This window comes from Aphelocoma coerulescens, chromosome 4, assembly GCF_041296385.1.
Source record: "Aphelocoma coerulescens isolate FSJ_1873_10779 chromosome 4, UR_Acoe_1.0, whole genome shotgun sequence".
NCBI lineage: Eukaryota > Metazoa > Chordata > Aves > Passeriformes > Corvidae > Aphelocoma > Aphelocoma coerulescens.
The window spans coordinates 32764066-32788643 of NC_091017.1; the positions used below are offsets into that span (position 1 = coordinate 32764066).

At 47.4% G+C, this 24578-nt stretch overlaps 1 protein-coding gene across 2 annotated transcripts in view; it reads left to right on the plus strand.

The window, feature by feature from the left end:
- Positions 1-87: 87 nt before the first annotated feature.
- Positions 88-24578, plus strand: part of MFHAS1 (multifunctional ROCO family signaling regulator 1) — a 35116-nt gene continuing 10625 nt past the window's right edge. For both annotated transcript variants that reach the window (XR_011150650.1, XM_069013452.1), the window contains exon 1: positions 88-3430. Coding sequence is in view for 1 of the 2 variants with exons in the window: in XM_069013452.1 (XP_068869553.1) it covers positions 238-3430 (3193 nt within the window). In the remaining variant the exon portion in view is untranslated. The remainder of the gene's footprint in view (positions 3431-24578) is intronic.

A 24578-nucleotide genomic window follows, 5' to 3' on the forward strand; every position in this document is an offset into this window, starting at 1 on the left:
GGCGGTGCGGCGCTGCCGGGGCCGGACCGTGACCGCGTCCCGCCCCCGGCGGGGCGGTGGCAGCGGCGGCGGCGGTACGTGCGCGGGGCGGCGCGGCGGCAGTGCCGGCGCGGAGCCACGGGGAGCCCCGAGCCCGCCGCGGTTGCGGCGATGCGCAGCGCGGCCGCGCCCATGGCGAGCAGCAGCGGCGGCGGCGGCAGGTAGGGTCGGGCGGGGCGGGGGCCCGCTCCCCCGGCCATGGCTCAGACGGAGCCCCCGAAGGCGGTGCGGCTGTGGCGCGACGCCGCCCTGCGCGCACGGAAGCTGCGGGACGGCCCTGCCGAGCCCGAGCCTGAGCCCGAGCCGGACGCGGGGCCGCCGGGGGGGCCGCCGCCGCCCCCCGGTGCCGCCGCTCCTCGCCGCCCGTCCCTGGCGGCGGCGGCGCTGGGGGAGCTGGAGGCGCTGAACCTGAGCGGGCGGGGGCTGGAGGAGCTGCCCGAGGAGGTAGGCGCCGCCCTGAGCGGGCTGCGGGTGCTCAGCCTGCGGCGCAACCGGCTGGGCCGCCTGCCCGCCGCCGCCCTGCGCCACCTGGGCCGCCTGGCCGAGCTCGACCTCAGCCACAACCGGCTGCGGGGCCTGGGGGACGGCGGGGCGCTGGCGGGTCTGCGGGGCCTGCGCAAGCTCAGCCTCAGCCACAACGAACTGGGCGCCGAGGGCCCGGGGCTGCCCCCCCGCCTCGCCGAGCTGGGCTGCCTCGAGGAGCTCGACCTCAGCTTCAACCGCCTGCGCCGCCTGCCCGAGGGCCTGGGCCGTCTGCGGCACCTCCGCACCCTCGACGTCGACCATAACCTGCTGCCCTCCTTCCCTGCCCCGCTGCTAGAGCTGGCCGCTCTGGAGGAGCTCGACTGTTCCGGCAACCGCCACCTCGGGGCCCTGCCCGAGGGCATCGCTGCCCTCCGCCGCCTCAAGATCCTCTGGCTCAGCGGCACCGGGCTGGCATCGCTGCCAGAGGGCCTCTGCCAGCTGAGTGCCCTCGAGAGCCTCATGCTGGATGGCAACCGGCTGCAGGCGCTGCCCGCTGGCTTTGGCAGACTACAGCGGCTCAAGATGCTGAACCTCTCATCCAACCTGCTGGGGGAGTTCCCCTCTGCCATCTTGGCGCTGCCCAGTCTAGAGGAGCTCTACCTGAGCCGCAACCAGCTCACCGTGCTGCCCCCTCACCTCTGTCAGCTCCACCAGCTCCGCACTCTCTGGCTGGACAACAACCGCATCCGCTACCTGCCTGACTCCATCGTGCTCCTCCACAGCCTGGAGGAGCTCGTCCTGCAAGGCAACCAGATCGCCATCCTGCCTGAGGGCTTTGGGCAGCTTTCCCGTGTCACCCTGTGGAAGATCAAAGACAACCCCCTCATCCAGCCCCCCTATGAGGTGTGCATGAAAGGCATCCCCTACATCGCAGCTTACCAGCAGGAGCTGGCCCACTCCCAGCCTGCCCTCAAACCCCGCCTCAAGCTGGTCCTCATGGGCCTAAAGGATGCAGGAAAGACCCTGCTGAGACGGTGCCTCATGGAGGAAAATGGGCAGAGAGAGGACATGGGAAGCCTGGAGGCAGGGAGCACCCAGCACAGAGGATTTCCTGGGCAGCAGCAGGACATTGGGAGGGTGACAGTTGGGTGTTACCCCTTTCCAGAGCCTCAAGACAGTTCCTCAACTCGGGTACCTGTCATGCAGCAGGTGGAACGTCTCCCTGTTGAGCGGCAGGATATCCCTTCTCGTGTGTCCTCTCACCGAGCAAAAGGGGAGACACCATCCCCTGCACTGTCACTGCCATCCAGTGCCCCCCAAGTACCACTGGGACTAGGACTATCAGGAGGCAGTAAGGGCATCGAGGTGATGGACTGGACAGCAGATGCAGAGAGGGGCCTGACATTTATTGTGTATGAGCTGGCAGGGGACCCAAGCTATGATGTGATCCAGTCTTTCTTCCTCTCTCCTGGAGCCTTGTATGTGCTGGTGGTGAATTTGAGTGCCTACGTCCCTCAGCACTTCTACCCCACTGTGGGCTATTTCTTACACTGGCTCAGTTCCAAGGTGCCCCATGCTGTGGTGTGCATGGTGGGAACCCATGCTGACCTCTGTGCGGAGCGGGAGTTGGAAGAGAAGTGCCTGGACATCCATCACCAGATCGCTCAGCAGGAGAAGAGGGATGCTGAGGGACTCCAGAGCTTAGTCCAGCAGGTGGATGAGGCTCTGGGACAGGACTTTGACCTGCGCTGCTCCAGCCCACACGCTGCCTTTTACGGAGTCTCAGACAAGAACTTGCGGCGAAAGAAGGCCCAGTTTCAGTATCTTCTCAACCACCGCCCACAGATCCTCTCTCCAGTGCTGCCTTTCAGCTGCCAGGACCGTTGCCAGGTGCGTCGCCTGCGGGACAAGCTCCTCTCAGTGGCTGAGCACCGGGATATCTTCCCAAACCTGCACCGGGTGTTGCCCAAGTCCTGGCAAGTGCTGGAGGAACTGCACTTCCAGCCACAAGCTCAGCAGTTGTGGCTTAGCTGGTGGGACTCTGCCCGACTGGGCTTGCAGGCAGGCCTGACGGAGGATCGGCTCCAGAGTGCCCTGTCCTACCTGCACGAGAGTGGAAAGCTGCTCTACTTTGAGGAGCATCTCACCTTGCGGGAGTATGTGTTCCACAACCTGCCACGGCTCATTGACATCCTCAATGTCTTTTGCCAGCGGGATGCCACCGTGCTGCTACAGAAACTGCTCAGTGACACCCAGATTGATGAACTGAGGATCACTCAGCTCCATCATTACGTGGAGGGCTTCTTGCTGCATGGCCTCCTTCCTGCCCATGTTATCCGTCTCCTTCTTAAGCCCCACATCCAGAGCCGGGAGGATCTGCAGCTCATTCTGGAGCTGCTGGAGAAGATGGGGCTATGTTACTGTGTCAACAAACCCAAATGCAAGCCCTTAAATGGGGCAGCTGCTTGGTACAAGTTTCCCTGTTACGTGAAAAACGAGGTGCCCCATGCGGAGGCGTGGATCAACGGCACCAATCTGAGCGGACAGTCCTTCGTGGTGGAGCAGCTGCAGATTGAATATAGCTTTCCATTCATTTTCCCACCCGGCTTGTTTGCACGCTACAGTGTCCAGATTAACAGCCACGTGGTTCAGCGGTCGGATGGCAAATACCAGATTTATGCCTACCGGGGAAAGGTGCCTGTGGTAGTGAGCTACCGGCCTGCCAGGGGAGCTCTGCAGCCAGACACTCTGTCTATCGCTAGTCATGCGTCCCTACCAAATATCTGGACAGCTTGGCAAGCTATTACGCCTTTAGTGGAAGAACTGAATGTCCTGCTCCAGGAATGGCCGGGCCTGTACTACACTGTGCATGTCCTCTGTTCAAAGTGCCTTAAAAGAGGGTCACCCAACCCACACACTTTTCCAGGTAAGGCACAGCCTAGCTTGCCTTTCATCTCTTCTGGAGCTTTGCCCCTTCTAGAAAAGTGTCTTATGAGGTCAGCCCTAGCTCTATTTCTTTTTTTCTTTTTTTTTTCCTTTTTTCTTGTCTTCTCTGCTCTAACTCCTTTCCCTGGTGGTTTGAGTCATGAGAGAAAAATATTAGGGTAGCTCCAAGGAGACAGGCTTAAAATAACCCTATTCTGAGAGGAGGGGGGTGTTACATCCCCCTTTGTCTGTGCCTTTTCTCTCTGCTTTTTGGGTTTTGGCCCTGAGGGTTGGCGGTGCTGTTCTTGAAAAGGCTCTGACCTGTAATCCTTGTTTTGATTCCTTTGAGTGAGACTGTGGTGTTGGGGGATTTTTTCCCCCTAGTTCCTTTCACCCTGCAGCTCCCACTTCCTTGGAGCTATTTGTAAACACACATAGAGATGTCTAAAACATTGCAGGTGTCCCCCATCCCCCACTTCAACCCTCCATCCCCAAAACCTGGCCTGTGCTGCAGCCTCTCTGAATGCAGAAAAGCTCCTCCTGGTAGACAATGGGTGCGTTGGTCTCCATAGCCCTGTGTAAAAAGAGCTTTCTCTGAGCCCTGTCTCTAGCGGGAAGCATTCCTCCCTGAAGAGAGAAGGGTACTCCATCTTCTTTGTTTAAGTGTCTCACCTAGAAGTGATTCCCAGACTGTGCCTTTTGGAGCTGTTCTCACGAGGATTTTATTTTCCTTTCTCTCTCTCCCTTCATCAAACCTCTCTCCTCTGGAACATGACTTGTCGTGGTGCTTTTTAAAGCTGTCGCCTCTGAAGTTGTGATTTTTATTGGTGATGTTTTCCAGCAGCATCTGTTTTACTTTGTGTGTGCAGGTACTGCCTCCTAACTAGTGTCTTCTCAGTTCTGCTTGGGTTTGCTCTGCGGCTTGCAGGGTGCCATGGGAAAGGTGCTTTGATGTGTAAATCTGCATGAAATCAAAACACACTCTGGACTGTGAGCAATGCTCAAGAAATCTGCATTTTAACGACCATGTTGGAGGTGTGTTGTAACATTATTAAGAGATAGCCTGAAATTGTGCAGGGAACTGTAGCATGATTTGAGTTAAAGCAAGCAGTGGTGCTGAATTTGTTCATAAGTAAATGTGATCAATAAGGTGGGGGTTTTTTGGGATTGTTTTGGGGTTTGGATTTTTGGGTTTTGTTTTGTTGGTTTTTTTTTTTTCCTTTGGACATTTAGAATAAGGAGATGCTGTTTGCTCCTCAGCCTGAGTCCTAGCTCCATCAGCTGTATCTCCCTCTAACTGCTCTCTTATGTAAGAGCCATTGGACTGGGGGGGTGAACCCATGCTGTGAGACATACTGAGTGATATCTTGCTGCTGTCATGGTGCTTAGGGCAATGTGATCTGCTTTCCAAAAAAAAAAAAAAACCAAACCTGGGAACAAAAAAACCCCCAAATGTGCCAGAGAATCCCTGAAAAAAAACCCCAACAACCAAGCCAAACAAAAAAAACCAACAACCCTCCCCAAAACCCCACCAAAATTAGTCAAGACAGCAAACATGTACATGCAGTGTGATGGTGTCATGGGTCATGGGCAGCTGTTGAAAATTTAGCTTGTGAATTCCAGTCTGCAGTCACATATCTCCTTTATTTCTTCTTAACTGGTGGATGCTTTGTGGTTGTCCTTTTTTTCCCTGTGAGTAGATGATGCTTTAAAAGTGAAATGTGAAGGGGAGCCAGACTGTCTGCAGGCAGCTGGTGTTGTTGCTGACCCCAGCGATAGTCAGAGCGGGTTCAGAAGCATGAGAGAGGTATTGAAGGGCCTTTTCCTTTGGATTTGGCTGTGCCATCTATATTTCCTTAGAGGTGGGAAAGGATTGCTCTCTCCTGGGAGCCAGGCCACGTGTGCTGGGAAGGGAAGGCACAGGTGAGCAGGGTGCTGAGCATGGAAGGAGCTGGGGCTTTGTGTGCCAGGTCTCCGAATGGCACCTGGGTGATGCTGCCTGTGGAAAGGGGGCTGCAGCATTTTTGAGGAGTTCCAGCAGGGAAGTCAGGCCTTGCTATCAGGGGCACAGGATAGCATCCCAGCTGTGACCCTGCCTTGGAGCAGGGAATGACTGTCTTAAACATGGATACTGCATGATGCTAGCTGGGAGAACAGCAGACAAACATGTTTAAAAGGCAAGGCTGATCTGTGGAAATGCTGAAGAGTGATTAAAGGCTGCAATTTATTGAGAAAGCTCCTTGTTGTCTTGGATGATGCTTAGATCTAGCCCAGCTGTGATATGGACTATATGAAAAATGTGAGCTGTGATTTGGCTTGGGAGGTCTGTATGTCTGCATTTAATCTAAAGTATTCTTTGCTGTGTGTCTGCTCTATGAGTAAAAGACTGTTTAGGAGCCCCTAAATGGCAATCATGAAGCTGAAGACTTTTTTTTTTCCTCTTGATTTTGTTGATCGGGAGGTGTGCATGTTTAAAGTCATGCTGCCAAGCTTGCTGTCATGCAAGTGAATCATGGTTGGTGTCATTTTTGACAAGGTGTAGGAAAGAGATGGGTTTAATGTTACAAAAATATGTAGTGAGGGAGATGTCTGTGTTTCTTTCCAAGCTCTTTTAGTGGAAATCCCTGGGAATTACAATGCTCCTAATACTTAAATAGGTCTGTGGGCTTTTTAGGACTGCACTGAAGAAGTGCTTTGCAGCCAGTTGACCTTAATAAGGGAAATATTTCTGGGGAGACACTGCCAAATTTGTGCTCAAAAATGGAAGTGCAGTCTGGCTCTGTGTGATTGTGCAATCTGTGTCATCATTCATGAAACTGATGGTGCATTCTTTGGTCATCCAAAATTTTTATTGGAATCCCCTTCAAAAAGGGAGTTCACAAGTTGAGGATTAATCTTTGCTTTTCCTCTCCTTCCCTTTCCTCTCTGTCCTGCACACTATAGCTTCCAATATTAATAATACACATGGAAATACTCTAGGAACAAGCTACTGTGCATAGAAATGGTTAATAAAAATTGAGATTCTGGATTCAGTTTTCTGAGGGCTTATTGCAAACAGTGGATGAAAGTGATACAAAAATGCCTTGTTAGGGTCCTTTTAAGGAAGTTTTTGTGTCTGAAACAGTTTTGTAGCTGGGTGAAATAGTAACTGAATTGGCATCTGAGCTGCAATCTCAGTGTGCTTTGAGGCTGCAGTCATCCACTCGGCTGATAACAACTTGGTGTGTTGAATATTTTTTTTCTTTACATATGCATTATATATATGTAAAAGTGTCCCTACCAGCCTAAGAAAGTCATATCCCTGCTTGGAGTGACCAACAGGAATGGTTCACCTCTCCAAGATGACAGGACCTCAGTTGGGACATCACAGGCATTGTGAAATGCTTTCATTTGTATGTGATGTTCTTTTAGCCCCTGGATGGAAGAGCTTTTAGGTTATTCATCTCCCATAAGCTATTAAGTGACTTGGGATTGGGGGATGGAGATAGTTTGCCATCTGTCTGATAGTAGACACGTGTGCTTTGTTTGGACAAATGTGACTGGATTTTCCAAGCTTGCATTCGTGTGCACCTGCTAACTGCCCTGCTGCTGTTTCCCCTTGCCCTGTGCTAGGCCATGTCTGGGTCACCACATGTGCTTCCAGACTGTCTTTTGTACAAGGTATCCTGACGTTCTATGTGTGATTCTTCTGGTGTTTGGACAGGGAGGGATTATGTTTGACCAGTGGTTTTCCTTTATTCCTGCCTGTGAAGGGGCTGTATAAGTTTAGACATAAGAAAGCCAGGGTCTGTGTTCATCGTCGTAGATGGGCAGAATGCTGTCACAAGTAAGATAAGTGGATGTGGGTTTTCACAGAGTAAAAATATGACAACAAATGGAAAGCCATGGGCAAAGATACTGTGTGAGCCTAGCAGCCTGTGTCCAAAAGGATGCTCCAGAGCTATTGGGGAGCTTTGAAAGGTTCTGGAAGACTAGCAAGAGGTCTCCTGTGGAGAGAAAAGTGCACATCTGCCACCTGCCTTACTATCCCCTTCTTGAGGTATCAGAGCAGGGAGGAGATCACAAGCCTCTACTCTGCCTGTCTCGGACATCAAGGGTGAACAGAAGCAAGGATTATACTGCCAGTCACCTTAAGGGGTACAGACAGAGGTATCATATTGTAGTTCCCCTGTGAGTGTCTCTGTCATGGCTAGAGCAGGGCTAAATAGGCCACCTTATGCTCATGATTCAAAGTGAACCATGCTCACCAGCCCCACACTGGAGTCAAAAGCTATCATGACCTCTTTTGTTAGCTGGGATAGAGTCAGGAGATAGGAAGGTGGAAGATCCTATGATGTGTCATGCTGTCCGAGTCACCCAATGCAAGGTGAGGCGAGAGCAGGTGGGACTGGTTTTGTCAGAAGGGCTCAGAAGTTGCTCCAAAATCTGAGCAGCTGTTCAGTGAAAGGCTCATGTCAGGTATCTAATTCCACTTTGTAGTCATGCTTTAAGTAGCTGGGGTTCTTTTCACAGACAATTGCAGTAGAACAACACCTGCTTGTTACAGAGCCTGACACTAGCATCAGGCAGCCTTCTATTTTCCCCATTTGCAGGTGGAGTCTTTTTTTGCTTGACTTTCAAAGTAGATCTTATGTCTGTTTTGGGGCTGTTGTCACGCTATCCTGCAGGCTGTGGCTTCAGCAGAGTACTGGGGCTTCAGCAGAGTACTGGGGCATAACTGGAGACAGTGGGACAAGACTTCAGCACCATGTGAGCTCTGGCCGTGGATGATCTGGCAGGATGAAGCTGAACAGGGCCCTGTGGTTTGGTAGAAGAGCATAGATTGGCTGCTGGACTTGGGGAAGCTACTGTGATTCTGTGGCTCTAGCATGGGTAATTTAGTTTACTGACTAGAGCTGGTTTCTGTGCTGTTGAAGTGACAACCTTGACTGGTGTGACTTGCTATAGGTAGCAGTGTAGAAACACAGTAGTAGTCTATTTGCTACCAGGGATTTTTAGAGATTTGCTTCGCATTAACCTGTGTTGCAAGGTGAGTGTTTCAGGTCCTCTTGTTTAGTGGCTGTGGCATCCTCTAATTTAAACAACATGTTGAAAGGGACGATGAATGTTTCTGTGGTCTTGGAGGAGGCTGAGAAATTGCCAGAGGAAGAGTATGGTATGCAGCATGGATGGCTGCCGTGGGACTGTCCCTGGTGGGGCACAGATGTGGGAACCAGTCTTTGGAGAGAACTGAAGTAGTCAGTGCAGACCTGGGCTTGTGCCTGACCGTCTAGCTTGGGAGGACACAGGAATGGGAGGGAATGTGGATGCCAGAAGAAAGGCTGAGGTTTTTGAATTGCCTTCTTAAAGCTATCCTGCAGTGTCTGGTTACCTTGTATTGTGTGTGTTTGGGGGCTTTTATTTTAAAGCTCTTAATATAGAACTTGTTAAAATTACTTGAAATTAGAATGGCAACTTGCACACTTAACAGTGCTTGAAGAAATCATCTTCCTTGCTCAAAGGAATCCTCTTCCTTACACAAAAAGTTCCTATGCATTTGTGATAAAAGAAAGCTTTTGTGGTATGTCAGCTCCGGTACAGGGAAGCTCTTCTGGTTTGTCCCTTAACAACTTGTCTTGCCCTGACCTGTTCCCTGTGGGAGTCATCTCTGGGCTTTGAGCCTCTGGACTTTGAGCTGCCATCGCTGAACCAGGGAGATGCTAGATTTGGTTGAGTGGATCCTTTTGGTTTGGTTAGTGAAGCAAAGCAGAGTTCTTGGCCTTCAGCGCATTACTTTTTTTTTGGTTTGTGTTTTTTATTACAGTTGCTGAAATTTGTCTTTGCAGGAAATTACCTATAAAAGAGTTGCCGGGTACCAAATGATTCTTTGTTTCATTGCGTGAGATCTGTTTGAAAGCTACTGATTGTGAGGGTGAGATAAGATATTGATGTCGGTTTTCTGCTCTCTGGAGTCAGTTGATTACATGAGGATTGATTTGTGTGCTGCTTCAGCATTCTGTGGACACCGGTGCCATGAAACATGATATCCATTGTCTTGTGTGCTCACACATCTGGTGATATGATACCTGCTTCTACAAACACTGAAGTGGGAAAAGTTTTCCTGTGTAAGTTTAGTTTAGATTTAGCATGTGAACGATCCACATGCAGGTGTATTACAGGGGCCTACTGCTTATGCATCTCAGGAGTGGATGGTGGAAAATCACCAACTGTGCTGAATTATTGTTGTCTTTTGAGGTCGTGAACATGTTACTTGACATTGGGATAGAGCAGTGAAAAAACACTATCAGTTTAAAAACAAAATAAGAGAGCATCTAGTAGGTAATTCTCCTGTAAGCTGTGGTGTGCATTGCTTTTGCAATATTAGCAGTCAACTGTGGTAGCCTAGCATGTTCTCCAGTTAGTAATTTGCTAGTAATAGTGCAGATTATTTGTTTGGCTCTTGAAAGCAATTTGCCAGGGAAGAAGGAGAAAATTTGTTTAGTGGAAAGTCCTGTGTGGGGTTTGAATTCTTGGAAGTCATCAGTGTACAATTTTTTTTATACCTTCCCCCCCCATCATGAATACAGAAAGAATAACCTCTAGATATGTAGATATGTAAAGAAAATTGTGGTCTGGGGGTTGAATACAAGGTAATCAGTTATGTCCTTTTATCTCCCTCTCCTTATTTGTGGTACCTGTGCTTGTCACACATATGTGGACAATTGTGAGAGTAACCAGGCTGGCTGGTGCCAAATAAGATCACCCCTTCTCAGGTGCTTTGGAGCTTGTGGGATGCCTATTTTAAAGGAGCTCCTTGTAGGGACAAGGAGTGGGAAGGGAGTGTCTGTGGTTTCTGTGTGAATTATAACCACCAAATTCTTCTGATGCAAACAAAATGTGTCAGGGCTTTTGACTAGCTAAGAACTTATCTGTGTCTGAGAAAGTAAAGCAGTTGGGTTATAGGAGTCTCAGCCTACCTCCATGGTCTCTTATATGGTGGTCTTGCCTACATCAGGAGAGCTGATGGGATTCTGGTGACCACAGTGTGAGGGAACTGTTTTATACAGAGGATGAAGAGGCCGTGATGTTTTTAGAAGCTCTTGCGTGGATGAAGTTTACAGTCTTGGATGGCAAGGTCACCTGTGTGAATGTGGCCTTTGTTCCAGCTAGACCAGCTGGGAGAGTTTTGTCCTCTAGCAATTTTTTTCTGGAGAACCAGATGTAAGAGCTGAGATTCGGGGGGTGCAAGACCTGTGAAAAAAAAAGGCTGGTTGGCTTTGGGAGAAATTTAACTTGGGATGTTCAGATGGAACATCTTTGAGGGGTTATGGTTCTGCCTCAGGAGGCTGCTGGAGGCTGAAGACATATTGTACTTGTGGTATTTTCCTGGCTAAAGCTCGGTGCTAACACTGATCTGGTTGCCAACGTGGTCAATGGTAGGGTGGTTTCAGACTTAACGCAGGTTCTGTGGTATGGGGTGACTTGTCTGTGGCCAGTGGATGGAGGCTGTGCTCAGACTGAGCTGTGACTGCTGAAGTGCTTGCCTGCTGGAGTTGGTTGTGGTTTAAAGCAAGACCTTAATTTCAGATGTGTTTTTTTGTTTTCACAGTGGTCATTTTCAAAAGCTCTGAGCTTTACACAAAGGTGTACTGAGTACACTCCTTACTGGTTTTAGCTGTGGATTCCTGGGGGATGGGTGTGAAAATGACCTAGGACCTACAGATTTTACAAGGTAGCCTTAATTTTGAATTGGCAGTTGAACATGGCAAGCTCTGCATGAACCAAACAACAGCTTTGAGATGAGCAAGGTGCTTCCGTTGGGAAGTTCATTAAACTGAGCGCTTTGTGAAGGTCAGACTGAACTGAACTGCGAGGTCAAGTAACCTTCAGCACAAAATAAAGTTCCATCTCAAATCCTGTTCAGACCTGCCTTGTATTGCCAAGTGCTGACTCAGATTTGGTGCTTGAACACTCCAGGAAGCAGCTGTATTGTTGTTGATCTAGGATACATTGAATTGTGCTGATAAGATGATGGGAGACTTCTGCTGGGCTTTTAGTGGTGGGATTTCTTGCATTTCTGCAAGACTCTTTATGAAAGCAATACTAGGGTATCTCTTATACCCAGTTTTAGGGTGATGTTTGCCAAGAGTCCAGTTTAGAGAAGCATTTTTATTTGTGTTATCTGAGGGAACCTAGACTGTTCCGGGAAAACTCCTTCCTCCTTCATTCATGGTACCCATCACTTTCTGTAGAGTTTTCAGTCTTTTCCTGTTACAATGTGACAGGAACAAAACAAAGGTACAACAGTGGTAGGACAGGGATTTATGGGCCTCATGCCCACAAATGACTGGTGATAAAATGAATATTATAGGCTTTTGTCCTAACAGAATAGGAGATTATGGCACACTTCAATCAAGACTTGTTTTTTGAATTATCTGTGCATAGTAACTTTCCAGTCTGTGTGCTGAATTCCTCTTGGAGCATGTTCTTTGCATTTTTAGCAGGTGTTTTTCTCTCCAGCAATGGTATCTAATAAGGGACAGATCCTGCCCTGCAGTAGGGTATGGTTGTTGATGAACTTTCTAAAAAATCAAATGGCCATGGTTTCCAGAGCATCAAAATCTGCAGAGTTTGAGACAGAGGTGCTTGACCTAGTTTGCATCCAGTGCATTTAGTGGTTTCTGCTCCATGAAACCACACAGTGGAAAAATATTGAAGATGTACAGTGATTTGGCCTTGCTTAACTTTGAGAGACATGTACAGTGTGTTTAGTTCTTTTGCATCAATGCGAGGTTGGCAGCAGAGAACTGCTAGAAGGGTGATTTGTCCCAAACCTATCCCAAAACAAGTGTTCTCATATTCAGGAAGACCCAGCCCTCCTCTCCCTCCCCCCCCCCCAGCTACATGGGCAACATACAGAGGATGAGCTTCTTGCAGCAGAAGAAAAAGGCATCTTTGTCATGCTGTTTCTGAAAGTTTATGATGGACACAGCGGAACTGCAAAATTGTCCTGCAGCACAGACCACGAGTGTACATGGTGCAGCAGAACCCTGCTTTTTCTCTAGCTGTTGTGGAACTCTCTTGCTGGCTATTTAGTACCTTCTCCACTCCCTGTGGCCTCTTTCTTAAACACAGCAGTCAGGTATGCATGACAAGCAGTTTTTCTCTGAACAGATAGTGTTAGAACTTAGCAATTTGCAGAGCTGAAATGTGTGCAGGCTGTACAGTGTGGAGGACAGAGAGACAGGGACCTCTGTCTGAGACTGGCTGCCTGACATCAGTCTTTTACTCTAAATATTCCTGTTGTCTATATCTGAGCAGTTGGATTTTCATCTCTCATTCAAATTCTCAGATAAATTGAGATCAGTAAAGAATGAAGTACAAAGAGATGGGGTGATGGCTGGTGATAAAGACCCATTCTGATAAGCAGTCCTCTCATATTGACCCTCCTGACACTTGAATTTTTATCTTTCCACCTTCTTTCTGTATTATATTGTGTGTAACTCACCAGTCTGTACACATGTTCTCTTTTACTACATTATGGGGAAAATAGCATGATTGTCTGTCAAATTGCTGATGTTTGCACTTTTCAGGGTTGCATCCTCAATGTTTAATAATCTGCAGCTGTGTTTATTGTGATGTGTGATAGGGAATAGTTCAAGTTGTTTATGTAGGACTCTTTATTTCTTCCCAAAAGAGCCACACAGCTGGGACCTTGTCTATATGGGACCGAAGGGGGACTTGAGGCAGCTACATAACTTACTTGTCCCCTTACTTTTGTAATTCTTCATCTGTGAAGCTGTGAGTGGCTCACAGGAGCAATTACCTTCCTTAGCAGGGCGATTTAGTCATGAGGAGATGCACAGGAGCTGGAGCAGAAGTGGTAGTAGGGTGGCAGCTGGGCTGCTCTGCACACCTTTGAGTGTATGGAAGGCGTCTTGCAAATTGCAGACGCAGCCGGGAGTAGCCAAAGGGCATGGGAAATTGCAAATCCAGACAAACCGGTGTCTGACTGAGCAAGAGCTGTGTGGTGCCAAACTCTCACTCAATGATAGGGAGCTGTTTCTCGGTCTAAAATGGTTTTAAAGTGCGCTGTAGGTTGAGAGAACAGCTGCTGGCTTGGCCTCCACTGCCTTAATGTGGGCTGTGAGCCAGCCAGCCTCTGTCCCACTGTTGAACTTCTTGAGTCGCTCGGTCTTGCACCACTGTATTGCTGAGCAGCCCAACTATAAACAAGCAGTGAGAGCTGGAATAATCAGTTCTGGCTCAAAGTATTCCCTGGGTAGTCCTTTGGATGGGTTGGCTTTCTTGGGGAAGCCTCATCTGGACTGTATCTTCAGGAAGCCAGCATGCTGTGTTCAGAGAGAAACAAGCAGGTGGACCTCTCCACATTTCCAGGACATTCCAGGCAGGAGAAAATGGACAAACTTATCCTTTTTATATATCTGTGCTATTGCAGTGAGGGGAAGAGATGGAGGATTGTGTGTTTCCTGTCCTGGTCTGCATGGTACTTCCTTACCCCCTTGCTATGTGTGGCTGTATTTTTGCACTGGGTTTTCATGGCAAAGTTTTGGTAGTGGGAGTGGGGCCCTACAGGGTTTGGTCCTGTGAGAAGCTGCTGGAAGCTTCCTTCCCATTTCTCTGACAGATGGTTCCAAGACGAACCCAGCACTGGCCAAGGCCAAGCCCATCAGCAGTGGTGGCAGTACCTGTGGGATAACATGAAAAGGGGAAAAAAACCAAACCCCCTTGCAGCAGCAATTGCAGCTGGAGCAGGTGGATGCCCAAAGGAGGCTGTGATCCTGTGAGAAGCCTGTGCTGAAGCAGACCTCTGACAGGACCCGTGGAGAGAGGAGCCCATGCTAGAGCAGGTTTGCTGGTAGGACTTAAGACCCTGTGGGGGACCCTTGCTGGAGCAGTCCGTGAAGAACTGCAGTCCGTGGGAGGGGCCCCACACTGGAGCAGGGGAAAAGTGTGAGGAGTCCTTCCCTTAGGAGGAAGGAGCAGCAGAGACAATCGATGATGAACTGACTGCAGACCCCATTCCTGACCCTCTGTGCCACTGGAGAGGGAGGAGGTAGAGAAAATCAGGAGGCAAAAAGGAGTGAAGTTGAGCAGAGGAAGAAGGACTGGATAGGACAGAGGTGTTTTAAGATTTGGGTTATTTCTCATTATCCTTCTCTGATTTGATGGGTAAAAAATTAAATTTTCCAAAGTCGAGTCTATTTTGCCCATGACAGCGATTGGTGAGTGATCTCTCCCTGCTCTTATCTCAGTGAGCCTGTATTTTCTCTCCCCTGTCTCACTGAGGAAGGGAGTGATAGAGTGGCTTTGGTGGGCACCTGGCATCCAGCCAGGGTTAACCCACCACAATTTTATAGGCAGAACTGCTGGATGGGGCTGAATGTGCTGAAGCAGAGGGTTCTGGGTGGCAGGTTTCCAAACCAGGGAGTCGGCAGCAAGCACCAGGCCTACTTACACTCGTTGCATAATCAGATGAGTTTTCAGCTCCCTGTGCATTTCTCTAAACCTTCCTTTTGAACAGCCTCTTTCTTTGTCCGAGAGATTTTCGTGCTCTTATTTCAGACAGTGATGTATGCACTAGATTTGGAAAATTCTCATATCCATATGACTCTGGTATATCAAAGTGGCTAAATTTAGAAAATCTAACAAAAAAGAGCTTCCCCTTCCTGTGATCTGACATAATGTTTCTTGGTCGCTGTTATTTTTACTACAGAACAGCTTAAATCTATTTTGGTTGGGCACTAAGTGATGGCTGCAGTGTGAAAGAAGAAATTTGTTTCTGTGAAGTCAGGCGGCCGTGCTGCAGCTTCAGGGCTCTGAGGGCAGCCTGCTCATGTTGAGCATGTGCCAGTGCTGTGTTGGGGCCCCCTTTACAGCCCTGCTCAGCTCTCTTGAGCCCTGCCCACTCAGTAGAGGGTCTCTGGGGCTCAGAGCTTCAATGGCTCTGAACTTCGCCAACTTCTTCTAGATGTAGTGAGTGGCAGTGGTGATGCATTTTAACACACACACATACCACTACTTCACTCATCCTCCAAATTCTGGGAGGACAGTATAGGAGAGATGTTTGGCTGGAACCAAAGGAGCAGACGCTATGAGAGTTTACGTGGGAACTAGTCAAGCCTCTGGTTTCACAGGTCTCTTTAATTCATGGATCTTTTACTGTACACTGTTAGGACCAGGACTGAGCCATCCCTGCCTGGAAAACGCACTGGTGGAATCATGCCCTGCTGAGCACCTTGAGCTCTTGGTGTCAGGACTATGTAATTCAAGATTTCCAACTTCCTTACTCATTTTGGGTTTGGGTTTTTATTTGTTTGGGTTGTTTGGGTGTTTTTTAAGCCATCTCCTTTGTTAAAACTTTCTCTGTGGAGGTTCAAACTCATACTTGATTACAGCTGACTGCTCTGCTTCAACAGCCTTCTGACTTGTTTCTGAACATCCCACGCCTGCTTTCATATTGAGATGGAGTGAAGGAAGACAACTGGGATGTTGGGAAGAGACACGTTTTTTTTGCTGACCTCAATATCCCAGAAATCTGCTGAGCAAGAATTTATTTCTTACTTTAGCATCATTTTAACTTCTGGTGGACAGTTGAGTAGAAATGTTCAGTGGGTGAAAATAGAGGCAACGTGAGCCTCACTCTGAAACTTTGGTCATCTCCAGGTGCTTTTATTCAGGTTCATGATGGTGCCAGAGGGTTATATAGGTAATGAAACTCCAGTGTGCTTTGTCCTCACTAAAAGGTCCAATCAGATCTGCGTACCTGAACATGTACTTTCAGGAGTTTTGGGCGGGGAGTCTCGCTCATGCTGTCACGTGGAGGATTGTGCTGTGTTTCAGCATTGGTGAGATTTTCATGGCAGCTTGAGTAAGCGAGAAGTTTGTCATTTCTCAGAGGAGCATGTGTGTGCCCAGAGGGAGCCCTACGGGTTCTCAGGTGATCATTACTGGATTTTGGCAAGATCTTAACTGATGCTTGCATAGGCAAATAATTCAGCTCAGCAAGTGGCTGCTGTGGTCAGCTTGGAGCCTTGCTAGGGTGAGATGCTGAAATAAACAATCAAGAGTTGAGTCTTGTGTGCATCTTTTCCTAACGAATGTATTTGTGCCTCAAAGGCTCAGCCAAAGTGAAGACTTCCTTGGATGAAAGAAAAGTTTGGGAACCTTCCCCTGGGATCACAGAAAAAAAATCACTTTTCTCTGTGTCTTTTGTAATGGAAAGCTACCACAAAGCTTTTGAAGCTCTCTGTTATTTTTAACTTGTTCTTTGTCCTTCTTTGAAATAAATCACTTCTTCTCTGACAAAAGAGTGTTTAGCGTGTTATGTAGATAAACACATGCACATTTTTGAGTGCCTGCAGTCAAGTTCAACACAATGTTAAGAAAATGTTGCCGGACATGGTAAGATCACGTTCAGTTTAGTGATTCACACAGGGATCTGATTTAAAAAAAGAAAAAAAGTTAAAAAAAAAAAAAAAAGAAACTCCCCCCAACCAGCCGTTGGGCTGAAGAGGGTGTGATGAGAGGAGATGCTTAATGGACCATTTTGGGAAGTGCAGTAGGTTGGCTCTGAATCTGTGACTTGGATTTCTGGCCCAGCACTTTGCAGGTGCTAAAACTGTGCTTCTCATTAAAAGCTGGCCACTGTGCAAGTGTGGCCAGGTGTCTTTGGCTAGGGGAAGCTGAGCAGTGTGGCTGTTCACTCATTGCATGGCTGCACCTTCCCCTGGGCACCAGGGTGAATGCTGGCAGCGTGGTCCTTGTAGTGAGGTTGGGCAGCTTGAGGACAGTTCTTGACCAGCCTCTAGTTTATTGCCTGTATGGGATCCCAAGTTGTCATGTTTTATGGCAGGCCCAGGCTCCAGGTCAGAGTTTATTACTTTTAGCTGTGCTTCCTGAAGCATTTAGTGTCAGTCTTTCCCTGAAACAGCACCTTTGGTTGAAAGCTGTGTTGCAGAACAGCCTGTGCTCTGCAGCTGCTCAATCCTATAAGTTTATGCATGATTCTGCTTCCTGGCATGTACCAAGTGCACCCAGTCCCATCTGAATCTTGCAGGTGAGTGTTGGAACTGAGAACTGCCCTCAGAATTACGATTCTGCTGGAGACGGTGCTTTTACCCCTTGCTCTGTGCTGCTTTATTCTCAGTTGCATAATGCAGCATGATGCAGATAATCTGCTCATCATTACAAAAGGATTTAAAATTTGTTTTTAATCGGAAGTCATTTTTAATAAAGCTTTTCCCTGCTTGGAGGACTGTTTTTCTGGCTTGAGTGTTTAAGAACAAAATGCAGGAGACTGGGGGAGGTGGGAGGGAACCAGCTGAGGAAGGAGGGAGACAGGCACCTCTGTCTGCCTCCCAGGTGGCTGCTGGTGAAGTCCAGAGCTGTGGGACACATTTCCAGTAGCACCAAGCATGCAAAATCCTTACGTGCACAGACAGAAGTAGCTCTTAGGTCTGTGCTCTCTTGGAATTTTTCTCTCACAGGGCAAACCTCTGGTGGTGGTGGAGAGAAGGAAAGGGCAGTCTAGTCCGATCTGGCTTGTACTCCCCCTTTTAGCTCTCTGTGTCCAAAACACTGGTAGTCCTGTAGGGCCTCCTGCATCTCAGAACAGACTGTGGTCCTGGACAAGGTGCAGCATTTACTTCTCTTGTGATGGTAATGGCGTAGAGTTTGTGTGACTGACCTTATTTCTTTGGCTGTTGCTCTGCCATTTTATTGTGGAAAGTGCACTGTCTAAAACAGCATGTGAACTCTTGAGTAGCTCTGAAATGTATCCTCTTCTCCTCTGTATGCCAGCATTTTTCCCACTTTTCTGGTAGTAGCCACCTCTTGAGCTGTTTCACCTCCCCTCGGAGCAAGCCTGATTGGGGGCCTGAACTCTGGCACTGAATGGTGTTTGAGAGCAAGAATCCTGCTGCTTCCTGGTTTTTTCAATCCCAGTAGTCCTCACTCTTGGGATATCTCCAGTGTATGCTTAAGATGTCCCTGAGTCTCCTTTTTGATCAGTGTAAGTTGATGACTGGGAGGTTTCAAGGTGGTTTCTCCCCAAGACAGATCCCATCCAGAGGAGAGCCAGTAAGCTTGCAGTTCAGGTGAGTTGATGAAACATCTGAAGGAGGGGTGGGTCAGGGCTGTGTTACAATGACACTGGTGAGTAAGTGCCTCAGAGTTATCCACCTGGTGGAAATCTAGAAGTAATACTGGTTTACAGCACAAATAGGGGACCAGGAGAGAGCTCAGCTTTGGGACAGAGTTCCCTATGAGGAAACTGGCAGCTCCTGGAAAGGTGCAGGGGGGTAGAAGAAATGGTGGAGGAGTTAAATGTTCTCCTGGCAGTGCTGCTGCCTCCCTGGGAGGCTGATGAGTTCTTTCTGGGCCCCAGAGCTCCTTCCTGTTTCAGTAGCAAACATGACCACCATAGAAGCAATTTTTAAACAGCAAAGAGGGATGCTGCAGTTGAGTTTTGGGCACTGAGAACCCATACCAGATGGCATTTAGTAGGCAATGTACTCTGTAAGAGTTAAGTAGCAAAGCTATTGTTTCTGTTTTCACATGACTTCTCACTGGGAGTCATTCCAGTGGTAGAATAAAAAGCCAAAAGAATTGGTCTCAGCAGAGATAATAAAACAATCTATAATATTAAGTTCATAAATAAGCAATTTTCCTTGGGAAAAAGGTAGTTATTGCATTGATTTACAGCTTTCAGTTGTCTGTCATCAGTTTGGGTAATGGGGAATGAGAGTGTTCAGAAAAGACTGGTTAAATTATTGGAAATGCTAAGGAATCAAAAATCAACACAAAAAGAAAAGAAAAATCGAAAGATTAGCTCTCATCCCCTCTGGAAAAGGGAACAAGTAAAAGCTGTTAATAATAAAAGGTTGGACAGAGCTTTGTCCTATCATTGAGCAAGAGAAAGCCAGCAGGTCACTCAAACTTCAAAGACAGCAATTTTGGTAATAACAAAAGATACATTAAACCAAACAAATAGAGTAGATTCAAAACAAAAATCAGTTTCCACCTCTTTTGGCATAGGGAGACTCAGGCTCTGAGCTCTGTGGAGTGCTGCTTGGGCACTTCGATGTGCACCAGCAATGCTTTTATTGTGGCATTATGCATGAGACCAAGAGGAGAATTTGCCACTGGTCTTGGTGCTCTGTTCCCTCTGATTTTAGCCATATAGCTTGATGCAAATTTACATCACACTCGATCTCACAAGGAAGAAACACTTGACTAAGGATGTACTTAACAAATTAGAGTGTAAATGAAAAAAAGAGATGCATATAAGGAAGTTATAACTGATGTCCTTGTAATTAAGGAAACTTCTCTGATCCTGCAGCTTCCTGGTCAGCTAAAGCCATACCTGTGGACAGCATATAGTGTGGGGTTAATTATTACTTTGTAGAAAGTGGATAGCTTTGAAGGAAAAGTGCTGTGGAGGCATTTTGTTCCAATTAAGCATGAGCCTAGAATAAATTTTGTTATGTTCATTCATAGACCAAATTCCCCAGTAAAATTACTTCAGTACAAAGTTATGTTGATAGATTAGAACAGGGATGAGTTCAAGTTGGTTCAATAACCAGGTAAAACACTTGATTTGAGTATGAGCAGAACCTATGGTGTTAAGACTTTTCTCCTTAGACCAGTCGGTGTTGAAGGGTGAAAAAAACAATGTTCCTGTGTTTAAGTGGACTCTGTGGTTGTCCTGATGAACAGCAAGTGTTTCAGGGTGACCAAAGTAGCTTTACAGAGGGGTATTGCACATGCATCTCACCTTAAGTGATCTGGGAGAGAATACTTACCACAACAGGTTTGAAAATACAGCTTCTTCCAGTTCAGTTTGCAAAACACACTGAAACCTTGGAATGGCCCTAAGGCAACAGCAACTCATGGAATCAAGTTACTTTTACCCAGACAGGAGTTCATTTAATTTCAGAGAAGACTGTTGGGCAGCGCACGTAGACACAAGTCTTGTATGTGTGTTTAGGTTTGTTCTCCTTTTGCTTGGCTGGCAAAAGGCAAGTAAATATTAAAAAAAAAAAAGGAAGAAAAGATGCTATGCTAGAGTGTAAAAGGTTACTACAAGGAAGAACTCCAGGTTTTTCACTTCCCAGCTGGACACTGGTCAACTTCTGGAAGAGGGACTTCATAGCCGGAATCCTACCTTCAACCATGGCATGCATCTTGTGAGGAAGGAGTAAGCCAACAGGGAAAAAAAATTGTCCCAAGTGCTTTCCCAGCCTTAGTCTGTCATCAGCGGGTGGATTTGTCTCTTTAGCAATGCTTAAAGACACTGCCAGTCTGGTCTCCTTGTGAACCCTTGTGTTGCAGCAGTCTGCAGTCTCTGTCAGGTGCTTCCTTTTGCTTTTCCTCACATGCACCATGTAGTACCTGCATTGAGGCTTTCTAGTTTTTGTGTTGGAGCAGGCAGGAAACAATCAGCCAGTTCAGGGTGCAGTATTAGTTGCTAGACTATTGTGAGGAAAAGTGTCTTGCAGACTTGGCTAATTCTCTAAATTTAGCAGAAGGGCAGATGGAGTCTTGGCCCGGCCTCATCAGTTGCATAAGGCTGGAAGTCAGTGGGACTGAGTCTTGTACGGCCTGCTCTGGGATCTGGCTTTTGACATGGCCACCTATTAATGTATTGTGACCCAGACAGAGAGACAGAGGTAGCAGGATGGTGACCAGTCCTGGTACTCCCTGCAGACTTCACTGAACCCTGCCTGTTAACAGTTTATCATAGTAATGGCTTTGGGAACTCTTTCAAACTGCTTTTTTCCCATTTAGTTGGACCTGCGGTGTGTTGATCATCTGGATAAAAGAAGGGTCAGCATCTCCTTTGTGATGGGGGAGTAATAGCTTTGAAATTACTTTGAAATGTTTGGAAAGATGGGCTGAGACTGATGGGAATTGTTGCTGTCTGGACTGTCTGCAGCCAGTGGTGTCTAGTGTTCAGGTGGATGCTCTGTGTGCAGTTGTCCCTTGCTGTTACTGGGTGAGGACAGGTTGGGGCTGGCTGCAGCTTTCTCTCCAGCTGGTGCCTTGCTTTGGCAGATTGGGAAAGTGCTTATGGCAGATAGGGCTGAAGGGGTGGAATTAAAAATAACCAAAAGGTAGATTCTGGGCCTGGTTACTCAGTGACAGGCCTGTTTCTATTCTGGGATGAGGATAATTTGCACTGAGCTCATTACACCATGACTCTCCCTTAAAATGCCTTGACAGTGAATTTCATTCCAGCTAATAAGGTCCTAAAATGTTAATGAAGCAAATAAATTTTTCATGGCTTTGTATTGCAGTTATCAGAAAGTACTGTGTTGCAGCCTACCAATTGAAGAAGCTTTTCAGATATTAGAAGGATATTCAGCAATTCGAAGGATATTTTATTTTCTCAGTTTTTCCCCAGTGCCCCCTCTCATTTTTCTAAGACTTTATCTTGTGCTAGTTGCTTGTCCCCTTTGGTCACATCCTTTCTCCATTGTCAGCTCTGGTCACTAATGGGAAGAGATGGCTTGTTCCCACCTTCGCTACTGCTCAGGGAGAAGAAAGATGGAGTGCCCAACAGAATAGGTAGAGATGAAGCTGGACAAGGGAAGCTACTCAAGCTGAAATACTATTTGAAATATATTGAGTTTGATGAAACAGAGTGGAGAAATCGCATCTTGTTCATCCCCTTCCCTCATCTTTTTGGAAGGAGCAGTGGTGTCAAAAGTCACAGCCCTCTCTCCTCATGGCAATTTGCTGAGATGTCAGTGTTACCTGGCATAAATGCTGTCTGCACTCAGTATCTCATGGACTGTGGAAGGAGGAGAGAGAAGTTGCATTCGTCGTGCAGCCACACTGATGGTAGATCACTTACCCACACTGGTTTCGGAATAGGTTAGATGACAACCATCTTTTATTTCTCAGAACTGCTTATTTTGTACTGCCAGGAGACAGAAGGCTCAAACTTTCATGACTGCCTCTGGAGTTATTTTAATGAAACTGTTTTGATCATTTACTGCTCTATGCATTTGTGTTCGTGAGTCTGCAGATGGGAAGTACTAAATTGTGTGGTTTGGGGAATGTAAGGAGTCTTTTTATTTGCTTTTAATTGATTTCCAGTTCTAACTATAACGTCCATGTGCCTGAGAAAAATATAATTAACTAATGTTTTGGGACAAACATAGAGTTTTCCAAGTTTTATACTTGGAAGCCTTGTACTGCCACACTGGTAAGGGATGGTCTCAACTCATGAGGAGAAAATTAGTGTATGAGTTGTAATTTGGTATTTTGAGTACTTAACCTCCTGTAGCTGTTGAGTCGAACATCCACAACACCTTCCACTCAAGTTCTCCACACAGAGGTATGCTCGGTCCAGTGCCAAGGGCTTCCCCAGAGCTTTTGCAAATGTTCAGGTGTGTCAATGTCCTCTTCTGCTGTGACAGTGATGGGTTAAGAGCTAGCTGACCCTATAATGACTTGTGGAAGAAGGAGGGTATTTAACCCTCTTAAGCCTTTCGACCGTAGCTGGTGTTTGTGTGACTCTCCCCTTCCCTGAGTGGCAGAAAATAGACTTAATGATTGCCCATTGCAGCATCTGTCTGCCTGTGTCTCCTGGACAGGCCTTGCAGAGCACCCTAGCCTTTAGCACGGGCCTGGGCTTCCTGCCAGGGTGATTAGCCTGGCAGCTCCTTGGGTAGGAGGTAAAGTGTGGGGTGATCTCAGCTGCTGTGGGAAAAGCTGCCTGGCCTTGAGCTGAGCAGAGTCCAGCTTCTGCAGCACCTCTGGGGTTCCTGGCCTGGAGGACTGCAGCTCTGGGTTCTAAAGCTTGACCTGTCAGCTCCAAGCTGAAAAGCACTGCTGTCTGTTTCCAGAGGTTGTTTTGTGTTTCCTTCACCTCACTTGACTTAATAGACTTGAGAAGACAATTTACCATGCAGCCATCTGGGGAAGTATGCAAGGTGAGCCATATATATGTCCACAGTCAGAGTTGTGAGGCCTAGAGATGAGGTGCTGGCTTGAGAGACAGCTGATGCTGGAACTGGAAAGTTGTCCAATGCTTGGATCAGCCAGCAGCCCCAAGGCTGAGTCTGCCCCTCTAGCAGTTGTGATGCTCTAGACTGGAGCTGAGCAGCCACAGGAGACTGCTCTCTGCTCAAGGAAGCTGTTGATGTTTTCAGTCTTGAACCCTTCAAAGGAGAAATCGGTTCCTTTTGCATATTTTGGAAAGCTCTAACTCTTGCTCTCTGCACGCTATTCTCTGTGCTATCAGCTTCTGGTAATGGGGACTCACCTCTTCAGGCTAGTTGTCTGCCTTGCAGATGGCTGCCTTTCCCACTCCACATTTCCAGAGCAAGCTTTCTTTTTGTTTTCAAGCCTTCCCTTTCTTTTTAAATGATATCAAATCCCAGGCTCGTTGGTTCCTGAGTATGTGCTGTACCTGATGGGTGGTTCTGCTCACCAGCCTGCTGTTGTGATCAGTGCTTACCAACAGTTTTTCTTTTCTGTTGCCTTTTTTGCACAGCAGTCTCTCCCACTAAGGCTCTTTGACAGGCTGGGATTTTTGTTGTTTTTGTTTGCTAGTTCTAAGCTCATTTGACTGGGGACTGCAACATGAGGCTTATGAAACTTTTGTTCATAACGTGCATTGCACCCTGTTCTGCTTCCTTTCGTGATGTCTCTGCTTTCAGCTTCTTTTTCGTTTTTTTTTTTGTTTGTTTGTTTGTTTGGGGGTTTTTTTGCTATATTTGTAGCCAGGAGAATAGCCTTCAGTGGGGAAAAAATTAAATCCTAACTTCGAGGTCTCTATCCAGCCCTCTGCCTCAAGCAGGCTGGGTAGATAAGGTCACTCAGGACTCCAGAAATAAATCAAGTGCAGTGTTCTATCTTTCTGGGGAATATTTTTGTGCGTGACATGCAGATAGTGCTGCAAGGAGCATATTAAAAATTCATACCAGTACAGAGCAGTATTTTCTGTGCACAGTGCTTGAGAATAAGCTTGTGTGTCATGCACAGCAACATTTGTATAAAGCAAGTAATTAGTTTCATCTAAGCAGAGAGTGGCAAAGACAAGATTTAAATGGCGTGGAGTAGAAGCAGGCTTGTTGTGAGACACCATCTCCTTCCCTTTTCTTCTGCCAAGACTCCTGGAAGATTTCTTGTAGAGC